The sequence below is a fragment of the Mya arenaria genome, chromosome 15, assembly GCF_026914265.1.
Source record: "Mya arenaria isolate MELC-2E11 chromosome 15, ASM2691426v1".
Lineage (NCBI taxonomy): Eukaryota > Metazoa > Mollusca > Bivalvia > Myida > Myidae > Mya > Mya arenaria.
The window spans coordinates 46,450,705-46,474,662 of NC_069136.1; the positions used below are offsets into that span (position 1 = coordinate 46,450,705).

At 37.3% G+C, this 23,958-nt stretch overlaps 1 protein-coding gene across 10 annotated transcripts in view; it reads left to right on the forward strand.

Moving 5' to 3' along the window:
- LOC128220448 (disks large homolog 2-like) overlaps positions 1-23,958 on the forward strand; it is a 144,494-nt gene that overhangs the window by 104,061 nt on the left and 16,475 nt on the right. For all 10 annotated transcript variants that reach the window (XM_052928842.1, XM_052928845.1, XM_052928844.1 and 7 more), the window contains 3 exons: positions 20,158-20,314; positions 22,082-22,184; positions 23,303-23,405. In XM_052928842.1, the coding sequence (XP_052784802.1) occupies positions 20,158-20,314; positions 22,082-22,184; positions 23,303-23,405 (363 nt within the window). The remainder of the gene's footprint in view (positions 1-20,157; positions 20,315-22,081; positions 22,185-23,302; positions 23,406-23,958) is intronic.

Sequence of the window (23,958 nt, forward strand, 5' to 3'; positions counted from 1 at the left end):
GTTTCAGTAGACTCGGTGTTCCAGTGAACTTGTGTTTCAGTAGACTCTGTGTTCCAGTGAACTTGTGTTTCAGAAGACTCGGTGTTCCAGTAAACTTGTGTTTCAGTAGACTCTGTGTTCCAGTGAGCTTGCGTTTCAGTAGACTCGGTGTTCCAGTGAACTTGTGTTTCAGAAGACTCTGTGTTCCAGTAAACTTGTGTTTCAGTAGACTCAGTGTTCCAGTGAACTTGTGTTTCAGTAGACTCAGTGTTCCAGTGAACTTGTGTTTCAGTAGACTCGGTGTTCCAGTGAACTTGTGTTTCAGAAGACTCTGTGTTCCAGTAAACTTGTGTTTCAGTAGACTCTGTGTTCCAGTGAGCTTGTGTTTCAGTAGACTCTGTGTTCCAGTGAGCTTGTGTTCCAGTTACAAGACTCGGTGTTCCAGTGAGCTTGTGTTCCAGTTACAAGACTCGGTGTTCCAGTGAACTTGTGTTTTAGAAGACTCGGTGTTCCAGTGAGCTTGTGTTTCAGTAGACTCGGTGTTCCAGTGAACTTGTGTTTCAGAAGACTCTGTGTTCCAGTAAACTTGTGTTTCAGTAGACTCTGTGTTCCAGTGAACTTGTGTTTCAGTAGACTCGGTATTCCAGTGAACTAAAAATGTGTTTCCCTGAACATTCTCAAGGTGGTAATCCAATCATTTATCAGTAAAGATATTATGATGGGTGTGTGTTCTGTTTGTATTTATGTATATGGTGTTCATACCTTTCTTGTTCATTATCGTGTGGGCCTAATTCATTGGATTGGGATGGGGCCCCTAGGGTCAAGGTCACTGTTACTCAAAATAGAAAAAACAGTTGGTACTGAATAACTTTTGTTGGGGTTGACATATTATGAAAAAACTTGGTATGTACGAAGAATTTATGGAGACCTTTAATGGGATTGTGTTTTGGGCCCCATGGGGTAATGTCAGAAATGCTTAAAATAGAAAAATAGTTGAAAATTAATATCTACAGTTACAGTTGACTTTTTGTCACCATACTTGGTATGAAAACCTTTTATGTGCTTAAGTTAACAAAATGCAACAAATCAGCTAACATATTATTTCTCACAACACAAGCTGAAGTTCTTCTTGTCAAACTTTGAAAACCCCGGTTTCGTCACATTGCTGCGTTTCTTGCTTGTGAATTTTCAACTACACTGGGTTTGTCCCTGTAGTTTTCATTGAACTATTGTAAGTCAGGGCTTCAAAAGGTTCCACAGCGAGTAATGCATTTATTGAGCGTATGTCAAATGCAGAAAAGACGCTGTCTTCACACACTACCCTCAAGACTGTTATCTTAGTGCAATAACTCAATAACTTCATATAGAAATAATACAAGATATTCCGGTAGGGAAAAGTAATACCGGGTACAGGCATTGTGTACACACCGGTCTTACTGACTATTTTTGAGACTGGTGTGTACACATTGGGGTACAGGACGATGGCGGGTACTTGAAACCGGGTTTTAGCACTACGGCTTCGGAACAAGAGTTCTTGCACCAAGGTAATTATTACGTAGAAACATTTATAGGTGGGGCTTAAGGTTGGTTTGCTGAAAGTGCATTTATTTAGCGTATGTCAACTGCAGAAATTATACACAGGAGATATTGGCTTGTAATGACAGGGACCTGATATGCTAAATGAAGCAATTACAATGACTCAATAAAGCATCAGGAAATTTCGACGGAGGTAACTTTGCTAATGGCCTTGACAATATTGCTACTTTATTGCTAATGGTTTTGAAGAATTAATATGTCATGGTTGGAACTAAACCAAAAATAAATATGTAGGCAAGTTTTGGTAAAGGGGTCGGGGAGCATCATAGCTTATGCATGCTCTGTTCTTGTGCATTTATAGGAGAGTTTTCAATGGCCTACCAGACCTTGACTTAATAGTGCTAACATGTAGCTTGACCCGTACCAATGTCTGAGACTTTTACCAAGACATATTAGACAAAAATTCATGTAGCTTGGCCCATACGGATGTCAAAGGTTTTTACCAAGACATTTCGGACAAAACTACATGTAGCTTTGCCAGTACCAATGTCAGAGGTTTTTACCAAGACATTTCGGACATAACTACATGTAGGACAGAACTACATGTAGCTTGGCCAGTACCGATGTCAGAGTTTATAGCTGGACATATCTGACAAAACTACATGTAGCTTGGCCAGTACCAATGTCAGAGTTTATAGCTGGACATATCTGACAAAACTACATGTAGCTTGGCCAGTACCAATATCAGAGTTTATAGCTGGACATATCTGACAAAACTACATGTAGCTTGGCCAGTAGCAATGTCAGAGTTTATAGCAGCACATATCTGACAAAACTACATGTAGCTTGGCCAGTACCAATGTCAGAGTTTATAGCAGGACATATCTGACAAAACTACATGTAGCTTGGCCATTACCAATGTCAGAAGTTTTTACCAAGACATTTCGGACATAACTACATTTAGGACAAAACTACATGTAGCTTGGCCAGTACCAATGTCAGAGTTTATAGCAGGACGTATCTGACAAAACTACATGTAGCTTGGCCAGTACCGATGTCAGAGTTTATAGCAGGACATATCTGACAAAACTACATGTAGCTTGGCCAGTACCAATATCAGAGTTTATAACAGGACATATCTGACAAAACTACATGTAGCTTGGCCAGTACTGATGTCAGAGTTTATAGCAGGACATATCTGAAAAAACTAGCAGGACATATCTGACAAAACTACATGTAGCTTGGCCAGTACCAATGTCAGAGTTTATAGCAGGACATATCTGACAAAACTACATGTAGCTTGGCCAGTTCCAATGTCAGAGTTTATTACAGGACATATCTGACAAAACTACATGTAGCTTGGCCAGTACCAATGTCAGAATTTTTTACCAAGACATTTCGGACATAACTACATGTAGGACAAAACTACATGTAGCTTGGCCAGTAGCAATGGCAGAGTTTATAGCAGGACATATCTGACAAAACTACATGTAGCTTGGCCAGTACCGATGTCAGAGTTTATAGCAGGACATATCTGACAAAACTACATGTAGCTTGGCCAGTACCAATGTCAGAGTTTATAGCAGGACATATCTGACAAAACTACATGTAGCTTGGCCAGTACCAATGTCAGAGTTTATAGCAGGACATATCTGAAAAAAACTGCATGTAGCTTGGCCAGTTCTGATGTCAGAGTTTATAGCAAGACATATCTGACAAAACTACATGTAGCTAATGGCCAGTACCGATGTCAGAGGTTTAAACTAAGATGTATTGGACAAAACTACATGTAGCTTGGCCAGTACCAATGTCAGAGTTTATAGCAGGACATATATGACAAAACTACATGTAGCTAATGGCCAGTACCAATGTCAGAGGTTTTAACTAAGATGTATTGGACAAAACTACATGTAGCTTGGCCAGTACCAATGTCAGAGTTTATAGCAGGACATATCTGACAAAACTACATGTAGCTTGGCCAGTACCAATGTCAGAGGTTTTTACCAGGACATATCAGGCAAAACTACATGTAGCTTGGCCAGTACCAATGTCAGAGGTTTTTACCAGGACATATCTGACAAAACTACATGTAGCTTGGCCAGTACCAATGTCAGAGGTTTTTACCAGGACATATCTGACAAAACTACATGTAGCTTGGCCAGTACCAATGTCAGAGGTTTTTACCAGGACATATCTGACAAAACTACATGTAGCTTGGCCAGTACCAATGTCAGAGGTTTTTACCAGGACATATCAGGCAAAACTACATGTAGCTTGGCCAGTACCAATGTCAGAGGTTTTTACCAGGACATATCAGGCAAAACTACATGTAGCTTGGCCCGTACCAATATCAGAGACTTTTACCAGGACATATTAGAAACATTATACTATAAGGATGATAATTATGCTCATAAGGTGTAATAATGATCTTTCCAAAACTTTGACCAAAAAATTATAGGATAATTATTCATACGGTTGTCAAATACAAATGACTTACAGGCCCCCCTGAATACATTAAGTCTGGGATATATTGTAAAAGGAAAGGAAATAAGTAAAAGATACAGTACGAGTTTCTTACGTCTGTAAGAGGACACTTTTAGATAGAAGAAATGTAACTGTACCTGACTTATACGACAATAAGTGTATTGCATGTATTAGTGAGCAAGTAAATGCATTCATAAATAAATGAATACAGACTTATAAATAAATAAATAGAAATATTTTTCCAAAAGCTATACATTAAATTATTATCATGGCCTTTCTAAATACAATATATTGGTAGTGAGATTACTCAAAATTTTGTGCACGGTCCGCTTACAACAGTAAGAAGACACTTTTTCAATAGCTCTGCTGGGATATAGTCATATAAATATTTTATTGTAACCAGTACTTCCTTTATAAGGCCGTATATATTAAAACACTTGGGGACACTTTTTTAGCTTGACTATTCGAAGAATAGGTGGGCTATACTACTTGCCCCAGCGTCGGCGTCAGCGTCTGGTTAAAGTATTAGGGCAAGTTGGGATTTTCACTTATAAGTCCAATACCCTTCATTCAATTGACTTAATACTTCACACAGTAGTTCAGGGCCATGACATGATGAGGTTAGATAACTCCATATTATTCTTTACACAGATAATGGCCCCTGATTGACTATGGAACTTAGGTTAAAGTTTTAGGGCAGGTTGGGATATTATTAATAACTTCTATACCCTTTGTTCAATTGACTAAATACTTCACACAATTGTTCAGGACCATCACCCAATGAGGTTACATAACTCCATATCCTTAATACAAGTTATGGCCCCTGATTGACTTAGGTTAAAGTTTTAGGCAAGTAAAAGTTAAGGGCAAGTTGGGATTTTAATAAAAAAACTTCTATACCTTTCATTCAATGCACTTAATAAAATTCAAAATAATTTACGACCATCTTACAACAAGAAACATAACTCCATTTTAACCCTAAATATAAATTATGGCCCTTGAATTTTTTTTTGAATTTTTTTTTTTTTTGAAAGGCATATTTGTATATTCTTAACCACATTTTCATAATGGGAAATCAAGTTATTTGAATGACTTGCATTATTGTTCGGGCGGGCTGGTGGGAGGGCAACATCAAAGTCACCTTATGTATTGAATAAATTTAGTTAGGTTTGACATAAAGAGACCAAACTTGGTAATATTACATTGTTATTGTATTCACTTCTAAGTCAAAGCGGCGTAGTCGAGCACGCTGTCTTAAGACGGCTTTTGTTGAGTTACTTTCTTGCTCTAAAACATCTTTTTTAGAACATTTTGGCCAGAGTCCATATCAATGTAATCTATAAGAGAATTATAATGATTCTAACAGAAAAAAACATTTTAAATCGTGAGCCATGCTGGGCTGCTTAAAGTGGTACAAAAAATTGAGTTGAGATAAAAGTAATTGAGTTAAATTACTTTAAGTTAGCACTCTTACTGTATTATTCTATGTATAGGCGGCTTGCAAAGATAGAATGCAGCAAAAAAAAAAAAAAATGGTGAGAAAATGGGTAAAAACTCTTCATACAAAAGAAAGGACGCAGCGGAAAAATGTTAGAATGGGAGCCGAAAAATTTAGTTTGGTGAGGCATTTATAACATATATTAAATCAAAAACAATTAATTTGTGTGAACATTAGGCGTGTTTCGATATCTATTTTTTGTACTTCGGTAATTATCTTTGTATTTTGGTATTGTATTTAACGTAATTCGCTAAGTCCAGTATCTGCCACATTTGTTTTGACGATTTATTTTATGGGATCGTGAAAATGGCAAAGGTCAATATAAACCATGCCATATTGAATTTCATAGCAAACTAATATATAAAAAAATTAAAACCTAATACATAAGATAAGACGCAGGCAACTTTCTGGGGTAAAAAAGTGTGTCCTATACATAGTATTATATGGTATTCAAAATCAGTACATTCACATGCATAACAAACATAAATTTTGACTGAAAACCCTTTAACTACTAACTTAATAATGCATTTATGCAAAATATTAATTACTGATAACCAGATTGTAGCTGTGTATTTAATAGCAAAATATTAAATGATTGGTGAATGCTAAAAGATTTGCTGCAATCTATTTTTGTCTCATATGGTAGAAATACCCTGTTTTCTGCACCTTTCTTTCAAATTAAACTCTGTATCCTACATGAAAAAACATTGTTTTTAACATTTATTCATCCTTTTTGGTATATTAGAACAATTGTATTAATTGTGGTACCAGTAAATCTTATTTGGGAGTAAGAGTGCATCTTTAAGAAATTTTGAAAACCTGTCCCCAATTTCATGAAAAATGCTTAAGCGTTTCTTAGGTAACTATCTTATTTCTCTTAGCAATATTTACATGAATATGATTTTATGAAACAGTAAGTAGTTCATCTTATTTGTCTTAAATGTTAATTCCTCAAAACTCTTTAAAAAGAGAATACACAATTTATACCAAATCAAAATCAAAAGTAGCATGCTAAGCTTGATCCTGATATTAGGGACTTATGATAATTCGAGAAATTGGAGCCTGGGTTTTTATTTTAATGAGACTACTTAACTACTCCAGTTTACTGATGCTTGCATGTACATCTTTGACTCATCATTGGCGTAAATCGAAATTGACAATTGTCACGCATTTTCCTGTCCAGGAGCACAATAATTATTCCCAAGCCCACGCTTATACATTTGTGAAGACTTTATGCACTCTCAGACGGCTATTTTAGGGGCACTAGTGGGAAAAGAAAATGCTTTTAATAACTATAATGTGTTGAGTGCTTCATCTGGTAATGATAATGTGTTGGCTGCCACCTATTGAGGACATTGATGGAGACTGCTGCGAAATCTCCGGAAAGAATGTGACTCATTAGCAAGTCAAGAAATCAGAAGGAGAACTCCTACGTGTCCACTCGTGATTTTGTTTGTGGAAATGAAAATATCATCTAGACTTTTAAGAGCCATTTTAAGCAAATTTCGTGATTTTGTCATTCACTTGGAATTTTGTAGCGTATTATGCGGTGGGAACATTCTATTTATAAATCCCAACCTTAAATTAGGGGTTTGAAAGTCTGTCCTGTCTGGTACCCATTATTGGTACAAGTTTAAAAATATTTTGTTAAATACAGTTATAACTCTTTTCCCTGGTGCAGCTCTTAAATGTGTCAAAGGCCTGCTTACTCAGGACTAATTTAATTTATATCAGATCACAGTTTTTTTTTATTAACGTTTGAAAATTGAAGTTTTGTGGTTGAAAGTGTTTTTAATGCTTAAAAAAATGTTTTTTGGCATAAAACATTAGTTTGCGAATGTAAATATGATAAACTGCAATCTGATCCTTTGTCAGCAGTCTTATATCACTGGTTCTCAAACATTTGCGCAAAAATTGACTCTTTTTATGAAAAAAAATAAATAAAAATTGTCAAAACAGTCCATCTATGAGATTGCAGCTTTAGAAGGTTAGAAAGTTACCAAGCTAAGGTGAAGCCCTGCCCCCAGAAAATAATTCATAGGCAGAGATTTTAAGCCACAGGGAACTATGAAAGGTTCTTTTGTGACGTGCCAGTGACTATATATAAGCAAAGCATCCCTGACTTCAGCTTTATGCCCACTGGTATGGCAGTGCTTTACTAATGAATGAAATAAATGTCATTCAATCATGTGCAGAAATAGACCAAACAAAAGTCTGCTCAGAGTGGTACAATTATGCCTTATTCTTACATTTGGAGAAAAGAAAAGTATTAAAATAGATATGCATGCACACATCTGCTTCAAAATTCCTTTACAAAGAACTTAGGAAAAGACACTTGTTGTATTAATATTCCACTACATAATGTAAAATTAATATTGCACTGTTTCACAATTTATGTGCATTATCTTTAAATAATAAATGAGCTATTCTCTATTTCGTTATCGGCCATTAGTGTGTTCACTCCAATATCACAATGCAATGACACATTTAGCTATAAATATACCACAAGTTATCCCAGTTTTTGTTTATCCAATAACTAGCAATTGTCACCCAATTATTATAAATGAACAAGATGACAGGAATCACTTTTGCAATTTCCTCTCGCTATTTTTAACAGCTAACTTCTGTTGACTTGCGAAGTATAGACTGGTATTAAATGCAGTTTGATAAAGTCTTGCGAAACGGGAATCAATAATGGTTGAATGAGGTTTTCTACTGCGCTACACACGAGACATGTATTGACAGTCTCTCGCACGTTTACGAGGTTTACGATACGAGTCTTGAACAAGAATTGTGTACTGCACATTAGGTACTGTGTGAACCATATTTGGCTAATTTACAATCGGATTAGGAGATATCTGTGGCTATTGTTTCGTCCAATACTTGTGGGAGTTATGTGTGTCGTGTTCGTTGGAGTTTAACCAGAGCTTTAGTTTATGATTACCAGTGCATGAAATCAGAATTCAAATTTACCTCTTAAGATAAAAACCTACGGTTTACTTAACCAGTTATGGTATAGATAGCTTTATGCAGATATTAAAAGCTTGCTTGTCAATGGACGGAGGTTGTGTTTGTGTCATATGATGTAATGTTATATATTAAGACAGTGTTAAAGTTAACATCCAACAGGTACACATGTTAATGTGGAATAAACATTGAACTATTATACAGCCTTGTGCTAAGGTTAACACTAATCAATATGTTTGTTTAGTTCACTCTTCAACTGAAAGTTTTAGGCTTAACGTTTAGGGGTATAAACAGTGCCTTAAACCATTCATGCCACCTTTATAATTTGGAATTAGGGACAAATTCAGAAACATGTAGTGGTTAAGAAAGTCAAAAGCTTGTCTTAAATCCGTTGAAGCTATATCTGTGATATTCTTAAGTAGGAGTTAGTCTCAGGAATTTGGTAGTGATATGCTAATGGTGGTTTTATGATGTTGTAAGTTTGGATTTAGTCTTGAAGTGTACATGAAAGGATGTATGGATATAAACAAGGATTTACGGACAAAAAGGAGCCATACTTTTATGATCCTAGGGTCACAAGGTAACTTAATTTATTACTTATACCTTAAAGTAGAAGTTCCCAAATATGGGCAAACAAGCCATAAGATTTGCTTTAACCTTACATATTTTGCTACAGTAACTTAATTATGGATATTAAACAAACAAATATTCAAGATCTTCTATCCTTGTCATAAACTTGTCAAGATAATAACAGTTATCATGTATTTTATACAAACCTGGTAATGTTATGACAGGTTAAATATTGTTTTGGGCGGGACATTTTTTCAAGGTCACTTATACAGGTAAGGACCTCTATACAATCTTTAATCTAAAACATGTTTGTCATGAATTTTGTAAAGTTAAACAGATTTATCTTTAAATCAAGTAGGAAAGATAATAGTACTCAGTTGCTTAAAGTCAATGACTGACTACCTTCAACTTTTATTAAGATACTAGCTGTAAATGTCTAGATAGCTTAAGATATATGGGAGCAAAGTCACAGCTAGGTCAACTCCAGTATTTATGACATTTGAGACCATATTTCCCTTCCTTTTCTTTCTAAATTAATATACCTCTCTGCTTTCTGCATGAGTGATTGCATATAACATAAATGTCCTATTAAACGTGCATGCCCTAAAAGATGTGTGTGGATCTAATTGTATTTATTTTCTGTCTCTGCAATAAGAACAAACACTAACCTTAACTCTAGACCCAAAAAAGATGCAATTTGTTCCGATATGAAGCACCCATTTTAGTGGCATTATACGGTACTGTTCAGGAGGAAAGCCCTTTTTTATGCTTCTTAAAAAGACATGCTTTTGAACCTTTTTTAGAAAATTTACGGTATCTTATTTAAATGTCAATTTGCTGGCTTAGGTTTCTTAAAACAAATTTGCATCTTTTGTACATAAATATGGAAGTCCATACATATGGTCTCATGTCATTACCTATTTGGCAATGTTTTAATTGTTTTAATTATATTGTTTTAACATCTGAAGTGAGCATCTTTAAGGGCAGTGGAATCCTTTGAGCACTTCAGACTCATAGACCAGCTGTACCATTAAGCTCTATTTTATATTTTTAAACTTAAGATTTAAGTTTTTGAAACTTGATGGCGAAAATCAATTCAGTCAATTCTTGACATCTCACAACACTCTTGGGAAAACAATATAATTTGCTGCTAACTTAAGCTTTGAGAAGTTTTCAGCAGAAGTCTGAAATTGTTTTTTATGGAGAACTATCAGTTTGTCACGTACCTTGATATTCCTGTTTAATTTGATCATGCAATACCTGACCCAAATGCATTCTTCAGGAACATTTTTCAGTCTGATTAAAGTGAGAAAACAAAGTGTGATGTTCTGAGCAAACTTAAATGCATAAAACTTTATTCTTGAAAAACATGCCAGCTCAAAACAGGGAGAAATTTGAGACTTAATATTCTGTTACTATAAAAAAAATGGTATCCACCTGAATCTTGTTACCATGGTAATACATAATATACAGCCAATCACTCTGGTAATGCACATATGGCCCATCACTCTGGCAAAAAGTATTGTGGAGTTATGTGCCTTGGCCAACGAAGAAAACATGATAAGCTGTTGGTATCCCCTTCTGGTGCTCTAGCTGTACTTGAACTGTTATGTGAGTGTGGCACTTCAATAAAAATGAGTGTTTTTTTATGGTAACAAGAGATTAGCTTGGACATTACATGCAAATTATTTTACGCTGGCCATACCTCAAAACCAGTAGTCGAAATTCATTGGCTTGATATTACTTGGCTTGATTTCCTCATTGGCTTGAACTTGATGTAAAGGACCAATTTTATTTTTTTTCCTTGTCCAAGCATGTCCGCTTGGCTCGATATTCGTGAGGCTCAAAGTATTTTGGCCGGCACCTAGGATAAGGAGCAAATGGGTTTCGATTGTTAATACAATATCCACATGAAGTAGGGCCAGTAACAAGACTGTTTCGATAATTGTTGAGTTATTCCACTTGTTGGACCAAATCAAACGAAGAAAAAAAGAAGACTTAAGGTAGCGTTTTACTCAGGGACTCCCTTGCTGCTTCTTCCTTCTGTGTCTATGTCTGTTTTTATAATTATGGACATAAGCTAAGTAAGGGAAGCCGTCTCAGGCCTCAAACATCTCTTTGGGCATGGAATTGATCTGGCAATAGTCCCCTCGATACCTGCATTTAACCGCTTTCATCAGGAAATATCGATATCGGATAATTCATATTGCTGCAGACTGTGGACAGAAAGGAGGCCATCCATGCAATCATGCACTTGCAAATTAAGCTTTCAAACAATTAATGATGCTGACAAATATGGATTGTTTTTCATGTTACGAAAGCAAGAAATGTTCAGTCCATAAAATAGTCTGAAAAGGTCACTATCGCATGCTTTGTGAGGAGAGGCATTTAATTAGTCCAGATCACTGTGCAATAAAGTTTCCAAGTGTAGAAATGAGTTTGTATGACCTGACATTTTATGTATCAGGAAATTTTTGCCCCCTCGATTTTAAAGCAAGAAATTGTAAGCTTACTAGGATGCTTTGAAGAATTAATAATAAGATTCACAGCTTCTGCCTCAATCTTCGGCCCTCCCTTGGGGCTTGGAGTCAATGATTGGAGGAATTACTGCATGCATTGTCTTACGGTATTACCTTTTACTTTCTTTTAACAATTTAAATTGCTTAATTTTCCTTGGAATCTTGGAAATTCTCATTTGATTATCGTACTGACATTTTATCCTGGGTAAAACATTAAGCTGTTCGTTGATATACAAGAAAGCTTCATTTTCCATTAAAGCTCATAGTATTTTCTCAGTATCCACGTATTAAAATCTCATGTGATATAACAGTTATCATGTTCAAATGCTGAGCTTGAACCATTCTCTTTTTATCCCCCCAAAAAAACTTTTATTAGTGCAAAATCTTTATTTCTGAACATGACTCCAAAAAGATTGTAGTATTTGCATGAAACTTGGTGCTCATGTTTCAAGTGACAATACACAGTATTGAGGCCCATATCTCTGGTGAAAATCATTTTCAAGTGACGTTTCTTAGTTGACTAAGAATAGTTTATTTGTGCTTGCATCTTTTTTACAGGTTTCCTGCTTAACTTCGACAATGAGAAAATTTTGCCCTTTAATTTTCACATAAAATATTTTGGTAGACAGTTTTTTTTTTGTATGTTGATCTGAATGTTAGGGCTTTATCATGTGCAGTGCATGATCTTACTATTATCTTTCCGTCTGTCTCTACATAGCCGATACTCAAATGACATGTTAATTTATTCCAGTGCACAGTTTAAGGAAGCCTTTATGTGGTGATTTATTCAAATCTGTCTGATTCTGTCCAATTTTATGTTATTTTTCGTATTGGTTTTTCATAAATTATTTATGATAATATATTATGAATTGAGGAATTAAACTTCATTTTAAGAAATTAAAAGAAATTTGAACTGAAGTGAAAAGGATTTAGTTTCAAATGTTGGTAAAGGTTATTGAGACTGAGATTGTCAGAATATTTGTCTGCTGTTGTTTCCGTGGAAAGAGATATAGCCAAACTATTATTCATGCCAGAGTTACAGGCTGCTACCCAATATAACAGAGTTACAGGCTGCTACCCAATATAACATAGTTACAGGCTGCTACCCAATATAACAGAGTTACGGGCTGCTACCCAATATAACAGAGTTACGGGCTGCTACCCAATATAACAGAGTTACAGGCTGCTACCCAATATAACAGAGTTACAGGCTGCTACCCAATATAACAGAGTTACAGGCTGCTACCCAATATAACAGAGTTACAGGCTGCTACCCAATATAACAGAGTTACAGGCTGCTACCCAATATAACAGAGTTACGGGCTGCTACCCAATATAACAGAGTTACAGGCTGCTACCCAATATAACAGAGTTACGGGCTGCTACCCAATATAACAGAGTTACAGGCTGCTACCCAATATAACAGAGTTACAGGCTGCTACCCAATATAACAGAGTTACAGGCTGCTACCCAATATAACAGAGTTACTGGCTGCTACCCAATATAACAGAGTTACAGGCTGCTACCCAATATAACAGAGTTACAGGCTGCTACCCAATATAACAAGAGTTACAGGCTGCTACCCAATATAACAAGAGTTACAGGCTGCTACCCAATATAACAAGAGTTACAGGCTGCTACCCAATATAACAAGAGTTACAGGCTGCTACCCAATATAACAGAGTTACAGGCTGCTACCCAATATAACAGAGTTACGGGCTGCTACCCAATATAACAGAGTTACAGGCTGCTACCCAATATAACAAGAGTTACAGGCTGCTACCCAATATAACAAGAGTTACTGGCTGCTACCCAATATAACAAGAGTTACGGGCTGCTACCCAATATAACAAGAGTTACTGGCTGCTACCCAATATAACAAGAGTTACAGGCTGCTACCCAATATAACAAGAGTTACAGGCTGCTACCCAATATAACAGAGTTACAGGCTGCTACCCAATATAACAGAGTTACGGGCTGCTACCCAATATAACAGAGTTACAGGCTGCTACCCAATATAACAAGAGTTACAGGCTGCTACCCAATATAACAAGAGTTACTGGCTGCTACCCAATATAACAAGAGTTACGGGCTGCTACCCAATATAACAAGAGTTACGGGCTGCTACCCAATATAACAAGAGTTACGGGCTGCTACCCAATATAACGAGAGTTACAGGCTGCTACCCAATATGACAAGAGTTACGGGCTGCTACCCAATATAACAAGAGTTACAGGCTGCTACCCAATATAACAGAGTTACAGGCTGCTACCCAATATAACAGAGTTACGGGCTGCTACCCAATATAACAGAGTTACAGGCTGCTACCCAATATAACAAGAGTTACAGGCTGCTACCCAATATAACAAGAGTTACAGGCTGCTACCCAATATAACAAGAGTTACGGGCTGCTACCCAATATAACAGAGTTACGGGCTGCTACCCAATATAACAGAGTTACAGGCTGCTACCCAATATAACAAGAGTTACGGGCTGCTACCCAATATAACAAGAGTTACGGGCTGCTACCCAATATAACAGAGTTACGGGCTGCTACCCAATATAACAGAGTTACGGGCTGCTACCCAATATAACAGAGTTACAGGCTGCTACCCAATATAACAGAGTTACAGGCTGCTACCCAATATAACAGAGTTACAGGCTGCTTCCCAATATAACAAGAGTTACAGGCTGCTACCCAATATAACAGAGTTACAGGCTGCTACCCAATATAACAGAGTTACAGGCTGCTACCCAATATAACAGAGTTACAGGCTGCTACCCAATATAACAGAGTTACAGGCTGCTACCCAATATAACAGAGTTACAGGCTGCTACCCAATATAACAGAGTTACGGGCTGCTACCCAATATAACAGAGTTACAGGCTGCTACCCAATATAACAGAGTTACAGGCTGCTACCCAATATAACAGAGTTACAGGCTGCTACCCAATATAACAGAGTTACAGGCTGCTACCCAATATAACAGAGTTACAGGCTGCTACCCAATATAACAGAGTTACAGGCTGCTACCCAATATAACAGAGTTACAGGCTGCTACCCAATATAACAGAGTTACAGGCTGCTACCCAATATAACAGAGTTACAGGCTGCTACCCTATACGGCTGAGTTACGGCTGCTACCTGTAAATATGGCAGAGTTACAGCTGCTACCCAATATGGCTGAGTTACGGCTGCTACCCATTATGGCAGAGTTATGGGCTGCTACCCTATACGGCTGAGTTACGGCTGCTACCTGTAAATATGGCAGAGTTACAGCTGCTACCCAATATGGCTGAGTTACGGCTGCTACCTATTATGGCAGAGTTATGGGCTGCTACCCTATACTGCTGAGTTACGGCTGCTACCTGTAAATATGGCAGAGTTACAGCTGCTACCCAATATGGCTGAGTTACGGCTGCTACCCATTATGGCAGAGTTATGGGCTGCTACCCTATACGGCTGAGTTACGGCTGCTACCTGTAAATATGGCAGAGTTACACCTGCTACCCAATATGGCTGAGTTACGGCTGCTACCCATTATGGCAGAGTTAGGGGCTGCTACCCTATACGGCTGAGTTACGGCTGCTACCTGTAAATATGGCAGAGTTACACCTGCTACCCAATATGGCTGAGTTACGGCTGCTACCCATTATGGCAGAGTTACGGGCTGCTACCCAATATGCCAGAGTTACAGGCTGCTACCCAATATAGCAGAGTTACGGACTACTTCCCAATATTGCAGAGTTACGGACTACTTCCCAATATTGCAGAGTTACGGGCTGCTACCCAATATGCCAGAGTTACGGGCTGCTACCCAATATGCCACGGACATTTATTATAATAGTAGTAAATACTGGCATTGCATATATGAGGTTTGTTTTCTTACATTTTGTCATAGTTTTGGGCACACACAGTGGTTGTTTAATTATGGTTCAAATGTGACAAAATATGCTTTGATGTATTTACTAAATAAGTTAATACATACTTGAACTGTATCTGACTTATGTTTTTTTCTCCTTATGATACAAAGCTGCTGGTTTTTCTTGTATCTATAGGTAAACATTTACTTTCACATTTACATATATTAACCTTAAAACTATCGCTTGTCAATAGCTTTGTCTGTGACCAGGTCTGGAAGGATAAATAAGGAAAATGTATTAGTGACTGATGGCGCGTGCTCTGCCCATAGACTGGTCATGAGACTTTATGGGAGGATGTATTGTTAATTATGTAGTCGCCAGCCAATGGAGCACCAACACAGAACAGCAGGGTGATCACAAATAGGGCAGCCATTCATTCTTTACAAAATGTCAGCGCTGTGGAACATGATCTAGATCATATTCACTTCAGTTTCCACAGTATTTTTGGCTTCAACATTTCCGTTTGAGCATATACCGCGCTGGTGTGGCCAAGTTACCCCTTTAGGCAAGAATTATTAATAAAATCACATAAATGTAATTATTATGTTATGTTTTCTAAACTTTTATGTCTTTCATGCCCCTAAGACAACAATTTGTTTAAAAGAAATTAAATAATTTTTACATGCACAAGTCACTGTCCAACAGGACCCATGGTTACATCTGTACGTGCTAATGTGGGGGTTGAACGTGGAACCCCTGGATTGACAGTCAAATGTCTTACTGTTAGCTTGACAGATTGGACACTCAGAGCCATACACATGTTACTAAGGGGAGGACAGGCAGTCCTCTAAGAACTGACTGATTTAAGTGACCACAGATTACCACAAAGTCTTGACAACAGACTGACCCAAGATGTCCTTTTCTATATATTGATCTACCATAAGTGGTAAAATGCCTGGGGGATGAAATTATGTGTCTTTTATTCAGGGTATGTAACACCTCTCACAGTATGCTGTAATTTACAGACCAAAGAATTGTTGCACTGTTCTACTGAATTTGTGAAAAATAGAGATTTATTTGTTTATTTAGGTAATTCAGAATTGCATTTATTGACAAAATTGGATAATTAAACTGGGTTATACGATACTTCTTTCATGCCTAATACATCCTAATTGTCTTGAAATTGCAGTCATATTTACCTAATTAAAAAGATGCTAAGCTGTTTTATTGCAAAATATTTTGAGTTTCTATCTGTTTACCAACACAGATAGTTTAATTAATACCAAACTAACGTCATTAATGCAGTAATATTGGAATTTAGTGTGAACGAGAGACACAAACAGATTCAATAATTAGTGTTTGTTGCTTTGTTACAGCATAAAAAATACATTGCAGGAAAAACAGCATTTTTTTTCAGCCCACACATGCTGTGTATGCTTGTCATTAATATGGAATCGGCAAAGAAAGGCAATTATATCCCGTATTGGCAGTATCCCCTCATTGGTCGGGAACAATTTGTGACAATCAACGCCTTCCTGGTGTCGGTAATGATCTATGGTAATGATCTTGCAGTTTTGATGAATTGCTTGCCTCTTCAAAGTTTGCGCATTACTGCTGAGAGTCAGGTGATTGAAAAATTATGGGCCATCTTGGCAATTTTTGTTGGAAATGTCAAGAAATTAAGTAGAATCATGACTGAGCAAGTTTCAGGAAACTGAGTGGGTGTCAGAATACTGAGCGAGTGTCAGAATACTGAGCAAGTGTTCGAATGCTAAGGAAGTGTCAGAATACTGAGCGAGTGTCAGAATACTGAGCAATTGTCAGAAGACTGAGCAAGTGTCAGAAGAATGAGCAAGTGTCAGAAGACTAAGCAATTGTCAGAATACTGAGCAAGTGTCAGAATACTGAGCAGAATACTGAGCAAGTGTCAGAAGACTGAGCAAGTGGCAGAATACGAAAAGAGTTTTAGAATACTGAGCAAGTGTGAGAATACTGAGCAAGTGGCAGAATACTGAGTGATTGTCAGAATACTAAGCGAGTGTCAGAATACTGAGCGAGTTTCAGAATACTGTGCGAGTTTTAGAATACTGAAAGAACAGTAAAGAACTTACAGGGACTTAGTCTGTTACTTTCTGACCAACCCTTGATCAACCATTTTCTGCTGAAAAACATAAGAATTCTGGTGGTTGACAGTGTTAGGAAGCAACACTCCTTATGATGTCCAGCAGCAGATACAATCAGAAGTTGTGTCATCTGCCAGCATCCCTTGGGGACAGCTAGAAATAGAGATCTGCTGAGGTTTAACACTTCTTGAAAATATATCTGGAATATTATGTAGATTGTCAGAGGGTTTTTAATTTGGTTTGTATAGCAGAAAAATAAATGATTTCAGATTAAATTTCTATTTCTGCCTGAAGATTACTTTATAGGGAATAAACTGGTATTGAAATAGTGGAAGTACAAATTTTATTATTAATACATGTACAGCTCCTTCCTTAAAACATTTCCAGTAAAAGTGGGGTAACTTTTAAGATTGTTTACCATGGCCATCATGTTCGACTAATTCGGAAATTTAGACCACTGCAAAGTGCTTTATATAGTTGAAATGAGGCAAAACAACACCTTATCATCACCAAATAGATCATCCAAACTCCCTTTATTGCTCGTTAGTAATGGCACTCCAGTTTGTTTCAAATTTGAAGCTAGGAGAACGCTCAAAAGAGCTTCTAAAAAATGAATTAGGTTCTGGGCAGGGTGCTTTGTCCCATCTGAGGCTTCGAGCGGCCCCTAGACCAGTCTCTGGAATGGTTTAACCCTTTCTGCTTCCAGGTCAATCACCATCCCTGAATGCAATCAAATATCATATTGTTTCCTTGTTCTGATTAGCAAGTAAAAACTAAGATGACAAAGACATGCACTCCAAAAGGGCAAACTATTTCATTTGGTCGTGTTTACTAAAAGTACTTGGAATAGCAGCGGAAGACATTTCCAGACACCTCTGATTGTCCTGTTTCCTTCGGATCAGTTTGTGATTCTCTGAAGGTCATTGCAAGCTGAATGTCATGTGTAGGTGTATAATTTTTAAGCCTTATTAGTGATTCCATGTTATAGGATCGTTCCAACAGTGTAATTAATTTTATCGATGCTTACATCACCAGGGATCATGTCGTCCACCCTTGTTCATGTAACAAATTAGATTCAATTTGAGTCTAAGAACATTGGTTTTCTAGGGCTTTTACATTAGTTCATTGGATTTACTTCATTTAATTGGTTAAACAATAATTATGAATATTTTACATTTATGAATGGATGGGCGTCATATACAAATGTATTTGCTTGAAAAGTGCTGAAAATGATCCTTTGAAAATTACTGCTAGATTTGACTGCTAGATTTAGAACAAAATTTATTATTTACCACATTTTAACCCTAACAGCTTAGAATTAAGATTAAAAAGTGCAGTTAAAGAGGATAATTTTGTCTATTCATCTTTAAATATTTAATAGGCTTAGATTAAAGATTGCATTAACTTGATTACTACAACCGTTTATAGCATTTTGTATCTGTATTTGGTAATACTGGTATTGCACAGATGGGCTATGGATGTCACACATCAAGACATTAATGGCTGCTAATCTTATGCAAATTAACCAATCAAATAGCTTGTCTTGTTCAAATGGAATGTCTTGTTCATGCTCATTGATGTAAAGTTGTGAGGTCTGTATATTTATGACTCACTTGCATTTCTAGCATAGTTTTTTTGCCGAAAAATGTAACAGAAAGTATGTGACACCATAATGAACCCTTTTGACAGATGTTACAACAAAAGTTCCCCTGTTCACAACTGAAAAGGGAATTGATTGAATGATAAATAAATTGAAAGTTTGTATAATTTGTATACTGATTTTCCTGCTTGATATACACCTCTTTAAGGTCACAGCGTACCATTTAACACTAATTACACCTTCAACGAACACATTTATACCAAATAGTGGATCTGATATTAATAAAATGCTCAATAATGATCGTAAAAACCGTAACCTCGAAATATTTCTCTTCATCATCATCGTTGATGTCTCATATTGTCGCACAATGATATGGTGTTTGGTTACTATTGACATTGTGCACACTTGTTTATTGTTCTCCAGTAGTCTTTAATCCATCTCTGCTTATATTCTTTCTTAATCTTTCGTAAGAAAGAAAGTGTCTTACATACTTTTAAGCTCTTACTTAACAGCATGGGAGTTTTAGGAAAAATGGATTTTTATGTGTCTATGTCATGTTTAATAACAAGGTTGGTAATATTGATTTGCTTTAGAGTATACTTGATATTATAAACAAATAATTGCTTCTCTTCCTATTTAACAAACATCTTTCTCTTCCTGATTATAATAGATTCATTTTAATGAGTTGATACTGGTGTTTTTAAATGTTTATTAGAAAACAGGAAATATTAAATGTTAACTGTTCGCCTGTGTTTAGGCAAAATCAATATAGAAATATGTTTTTTAGGTGATATTAGTTAAATTTCATTGAAAGAACTAAAATTTAATTCACAGAGTGATCACCAAGAAGTGGTTTTTGTTCAGGATTGAATGGGCAGCTAAAATAATTGCAGTGAAAATAACATGATTTTTCTCCCAGAGGCATAAAAGAAATTATTGATATTATTAAAATATTTTTGATGGCATTTGCATTATATATATATCAAATGTATCATTCAGCTGTTCCTACCATTTCAGAGAGCCCCGTAAGGTGATATTGAAGAAGGGCTACACAGGGCTCGGGTTCAACATCGTGGGTGGAGAGGATGGCGAAGGCATATTTGTCTCGTTCATCCTGGCTGGCGGGCCAGCCGATCTCTGCGGGGAGATTAGACGGGGTGACCAGATACTCTCGGTATGTATTGTTTGTATGGGGTTGGGTTAACATTGTGGGTGGAGGATGGCAAGGATATTCATGTTGTTCACATACTAGTCGGCGGGCTCGCCGATCTCAGTGGAGAGATAAGAAAGGGCATTTGATTGCTGGAGTTTAAAACTGGGTAAGAAGAATGGTGTGAAATTTTTCATGTTGTTTATCCTGGCTGGTGATCCAGTGGCAAAATTAGACATTGGCGACCGGAATACTCTTAAGTATGCATGGTGTTCTGTTGTTTCTACGGGGTTGGGGTTTAATATTGTGAGCGGAAAGGATGGATTGGATATCAGTCCGGAGATCAGAAACTCTAGCTCTGTATTATTATGTTAACATTGTGGTTGAGAAGGAATGGAGAGGGGATATTTGTGTTGTTCATCCTTGCCAGGGGCTAGCCAAACTCAGTCGGGAGAAAAGGTACTCTCGCTCCGTATTATAATGTTAACATTGTGATAGGGAAGGATAAAGAGGGGATATTTTTGTTGTTCATCCTTGCCAGGGGCTTGCCGATCTCAGTCGGGAGATCAGAAACTCATGCTCTGTATTATAATGTTAACATTGTGGTTGGGAAGGATGGAGAGGGGATATTCGTGTTGTTCATCCTTGCCAGGAACTTGCCAATCTCAGTCGTGAGAAAAGGTACTCTCGTTATGTATTATAATGTTAACATTATGTGGTTGGGAAGGATGGGGAGGGGTTATTTGTGCTGTTAATCCTTGACAGGGGCTTGCAGGATCTCAGGAAATGGATCACAAGTGGGGATCGGATCTCAGTAAGAATGGTCTTCTTTAAGCAAATGAAAGTCCTTGTTTTTGTAAGCCAAGAATAAAGATTTAAGAGCGATAAGCTAAGGTGACTTAGAAAGGTTTTTAGAATAATGTGCAGTGTTTGAAGTGAGTTTCTTATATTGACATGAAGTTAGGTGATAAGACATGTATGGAAGTCAGCAGATCGGGCAGTAAACTTGGCAAAAATGCAAATGTCTCAAAGTAGATGCATTTATGTTCTCAGGCCCATCCGTCTTGACAGCCATTGGTCTAGAACAGTAACAGGCCCATCCGTCTTTATAGCCATTGGTCTAGAACAGTAACAGGCCCATACGTCTTTATAGCCATTGGTCTAGAACAGTAACAGGCCCATACGTCTTTATAGCCATTGTTCTAGAACAGCAACAGGCCCATACGTCTTTATAGCCATTGGTCTAGAACAGCAACAGGCCCATACGTCTTTATAGCCATTGGTCTAGAACAGTAACAGATGGCAGGAATTAATGATTGCTTGGAAACCTTTTCTGTCCTAATTAATAGTAAATGTAATACAATATTAACATGACCAGGTTTTCAATCAATCATTCAATCCACCAATAAAGGGGTTATCAAACCTTTTTAAACAAGCATTTATGTGTTCGTCTGTGTTTTGAAGAAGAAAAGAAATTGAGGCATTGTGAAGCCATGGTGTTGGCGACATGCGAGCATTTTAACCTTGGCCAAATCTAAAATAATCATTTATTTAAAAATAAGTTTAAATGAAACTTGATACACATGTTTCATGTGACAATATGCATATGTAGAGCAATACCCATAACATTGGCTTTAGTAGTTGTCCAGATATGCCCCTTTTTGGACTGAGAGGAACAGACAGGTCTTCGGATTAGTTCACTATGAGGTGCTGTTGTTTTCTCTTCTTCAATGACTTTTTGATCGGGATGAGACTTAAGGCTATGCCTATAATTTACACGTACTTCTTCAGGTGAACAATTCGGACCTGCGTCGAGCGACACATGAGGAGGCAGCAGAAGTCCTGAAAGGTGCGGGCGACACAGTGGAACTCGTCTGTCAATACCGGCCTGAAGGTGGGTGTGGGGAGTAACCAGTGACTTTCCAATTATGAATGTTTAGTGTGATGATGCTGGCTTGTTACTGTACATGTAAACGTTTGGAATACTGTGTGTGAATAATATTTAATTTAAGTGTTTGTGTGTGAATAATATTTAATTTAAGTGGTTGTGATAACAGCTATGAGCCAATAGGTTAGTATCATACTGTAATCTACTTCCTAGGTACTGGTACCCTTTTTGCATCCATTGCCTGGGTCTAAACCAGTGCTGGTTCACTTTTTGAGTCTATTGCCTGGGTGGAAACCAGTACTGGTACCCTTTTTGCATCCATTGCCTGGGTGGAAACCAGTATTGATAACCTTTTTGAGTCCATTGCCTGGGTGGAAACCAGTACTGGTTCCCTTTTTGAGTCCATTGCTTGGGTGGAAACCAGTACTGGTACCCTTTTTGAGTCTATTGCCTGGGTGGAAACCAGTATTGATAATCTTTTGAGTCCATTGCCTGGGTGGAAACCAGTACTGGTTCCCTTTTTGAGTCCATTGCTTGGGTGGAAACCAGTACTGGTACCCTTTTTGAGTCCATTGCTTGGGTGGGAACCAGTACTGGTACCCTTTTTGAGTCCATTGCTTGGGTGGAAACCAGTCCTGGTACCCTTTTTGAGTCCATTGCTTGGGTTGAAACCAGTACTGGTACCCTTTTTGAGTCCATTGCCTGGGTGGAGACCAGTACTGGTACCCTTTTTGAGTCCATTGCCTGGGTGGAGACCAGTACTGGTACCCTTTTTGAGTCCATTGCCTGGGTGGAGACCAGTACTGGTACCCTTTTTGAGTCCATTGCCTGGGTGGAAACCTGTACTGGTACCCTTTTTGAGTCTATTGCTTGGGTTGAAACAAGTACTGGTACCCTTTTTAAGTCCCCTTCATGGGTGGAAATTTTGGTAGGACTGATACCTTATTTCAGTCCACTCTCTGGGGTTAAAATAAGCCCTGGTACGTTTTTGAGTACTTTCTTCTTTGACTTGACACAACAGTTTACATTGCTTACTTGACAGTATCATGTTAAATGCTTACTTGACAGTGTAATGTACATTGCTTCCTTGACAGTGTAATGTACATTATTTCCTTGTGTTTCAGAATACAACAGGTTCGAGGCCAAGATCCAGGACTTGCGAGAACAGATGATGAACACAAGTACAGGCAGCCTTCAGACCACAAGAAAACGAACACTCTTTGTCAGGTAGGATATCATGCGCAAACATACACAGTTAACCAGACCACAGGTAAACATATCCTGTATGTCAATTATTTTTTATAAACCACAAGCAAATAGACACTGCCATGTATATCTGGGGATCTAATAGTGCATACTTGTCTGGTATTTGAAGGGTGTCTTATGGGTCTTTTTGTTCATTAAATTACTCATTAATAAAAAGAAGGCTTAGGATTTTTTTCATTTTCTCCATTGAGTGCTAGATTCAAGGCCATGATTTCCCGTATATTTTGTTTATGATGTGGTATTAATTCTTTCAAATATATATGCTGTTTAATATGTGGTATTAATTCTTTCAATGTTATTATGTTATTGTTCATTAAAACATGAAGAAAACATTTCATAACTTCTGAGGAATAGAAATGGAGCTCATTTCATGCAGATGAGATGAATTTCATTGTTTTATTACTTCCAGGGGATGTTGTGCCTGCTATTCACCTTTTTACCCATAATTTCAGAGCTTTGTTTGACTATGACCCCCAGAAAAAGTGTGGCCTCTCTTATATTTTCCTCATGTTTT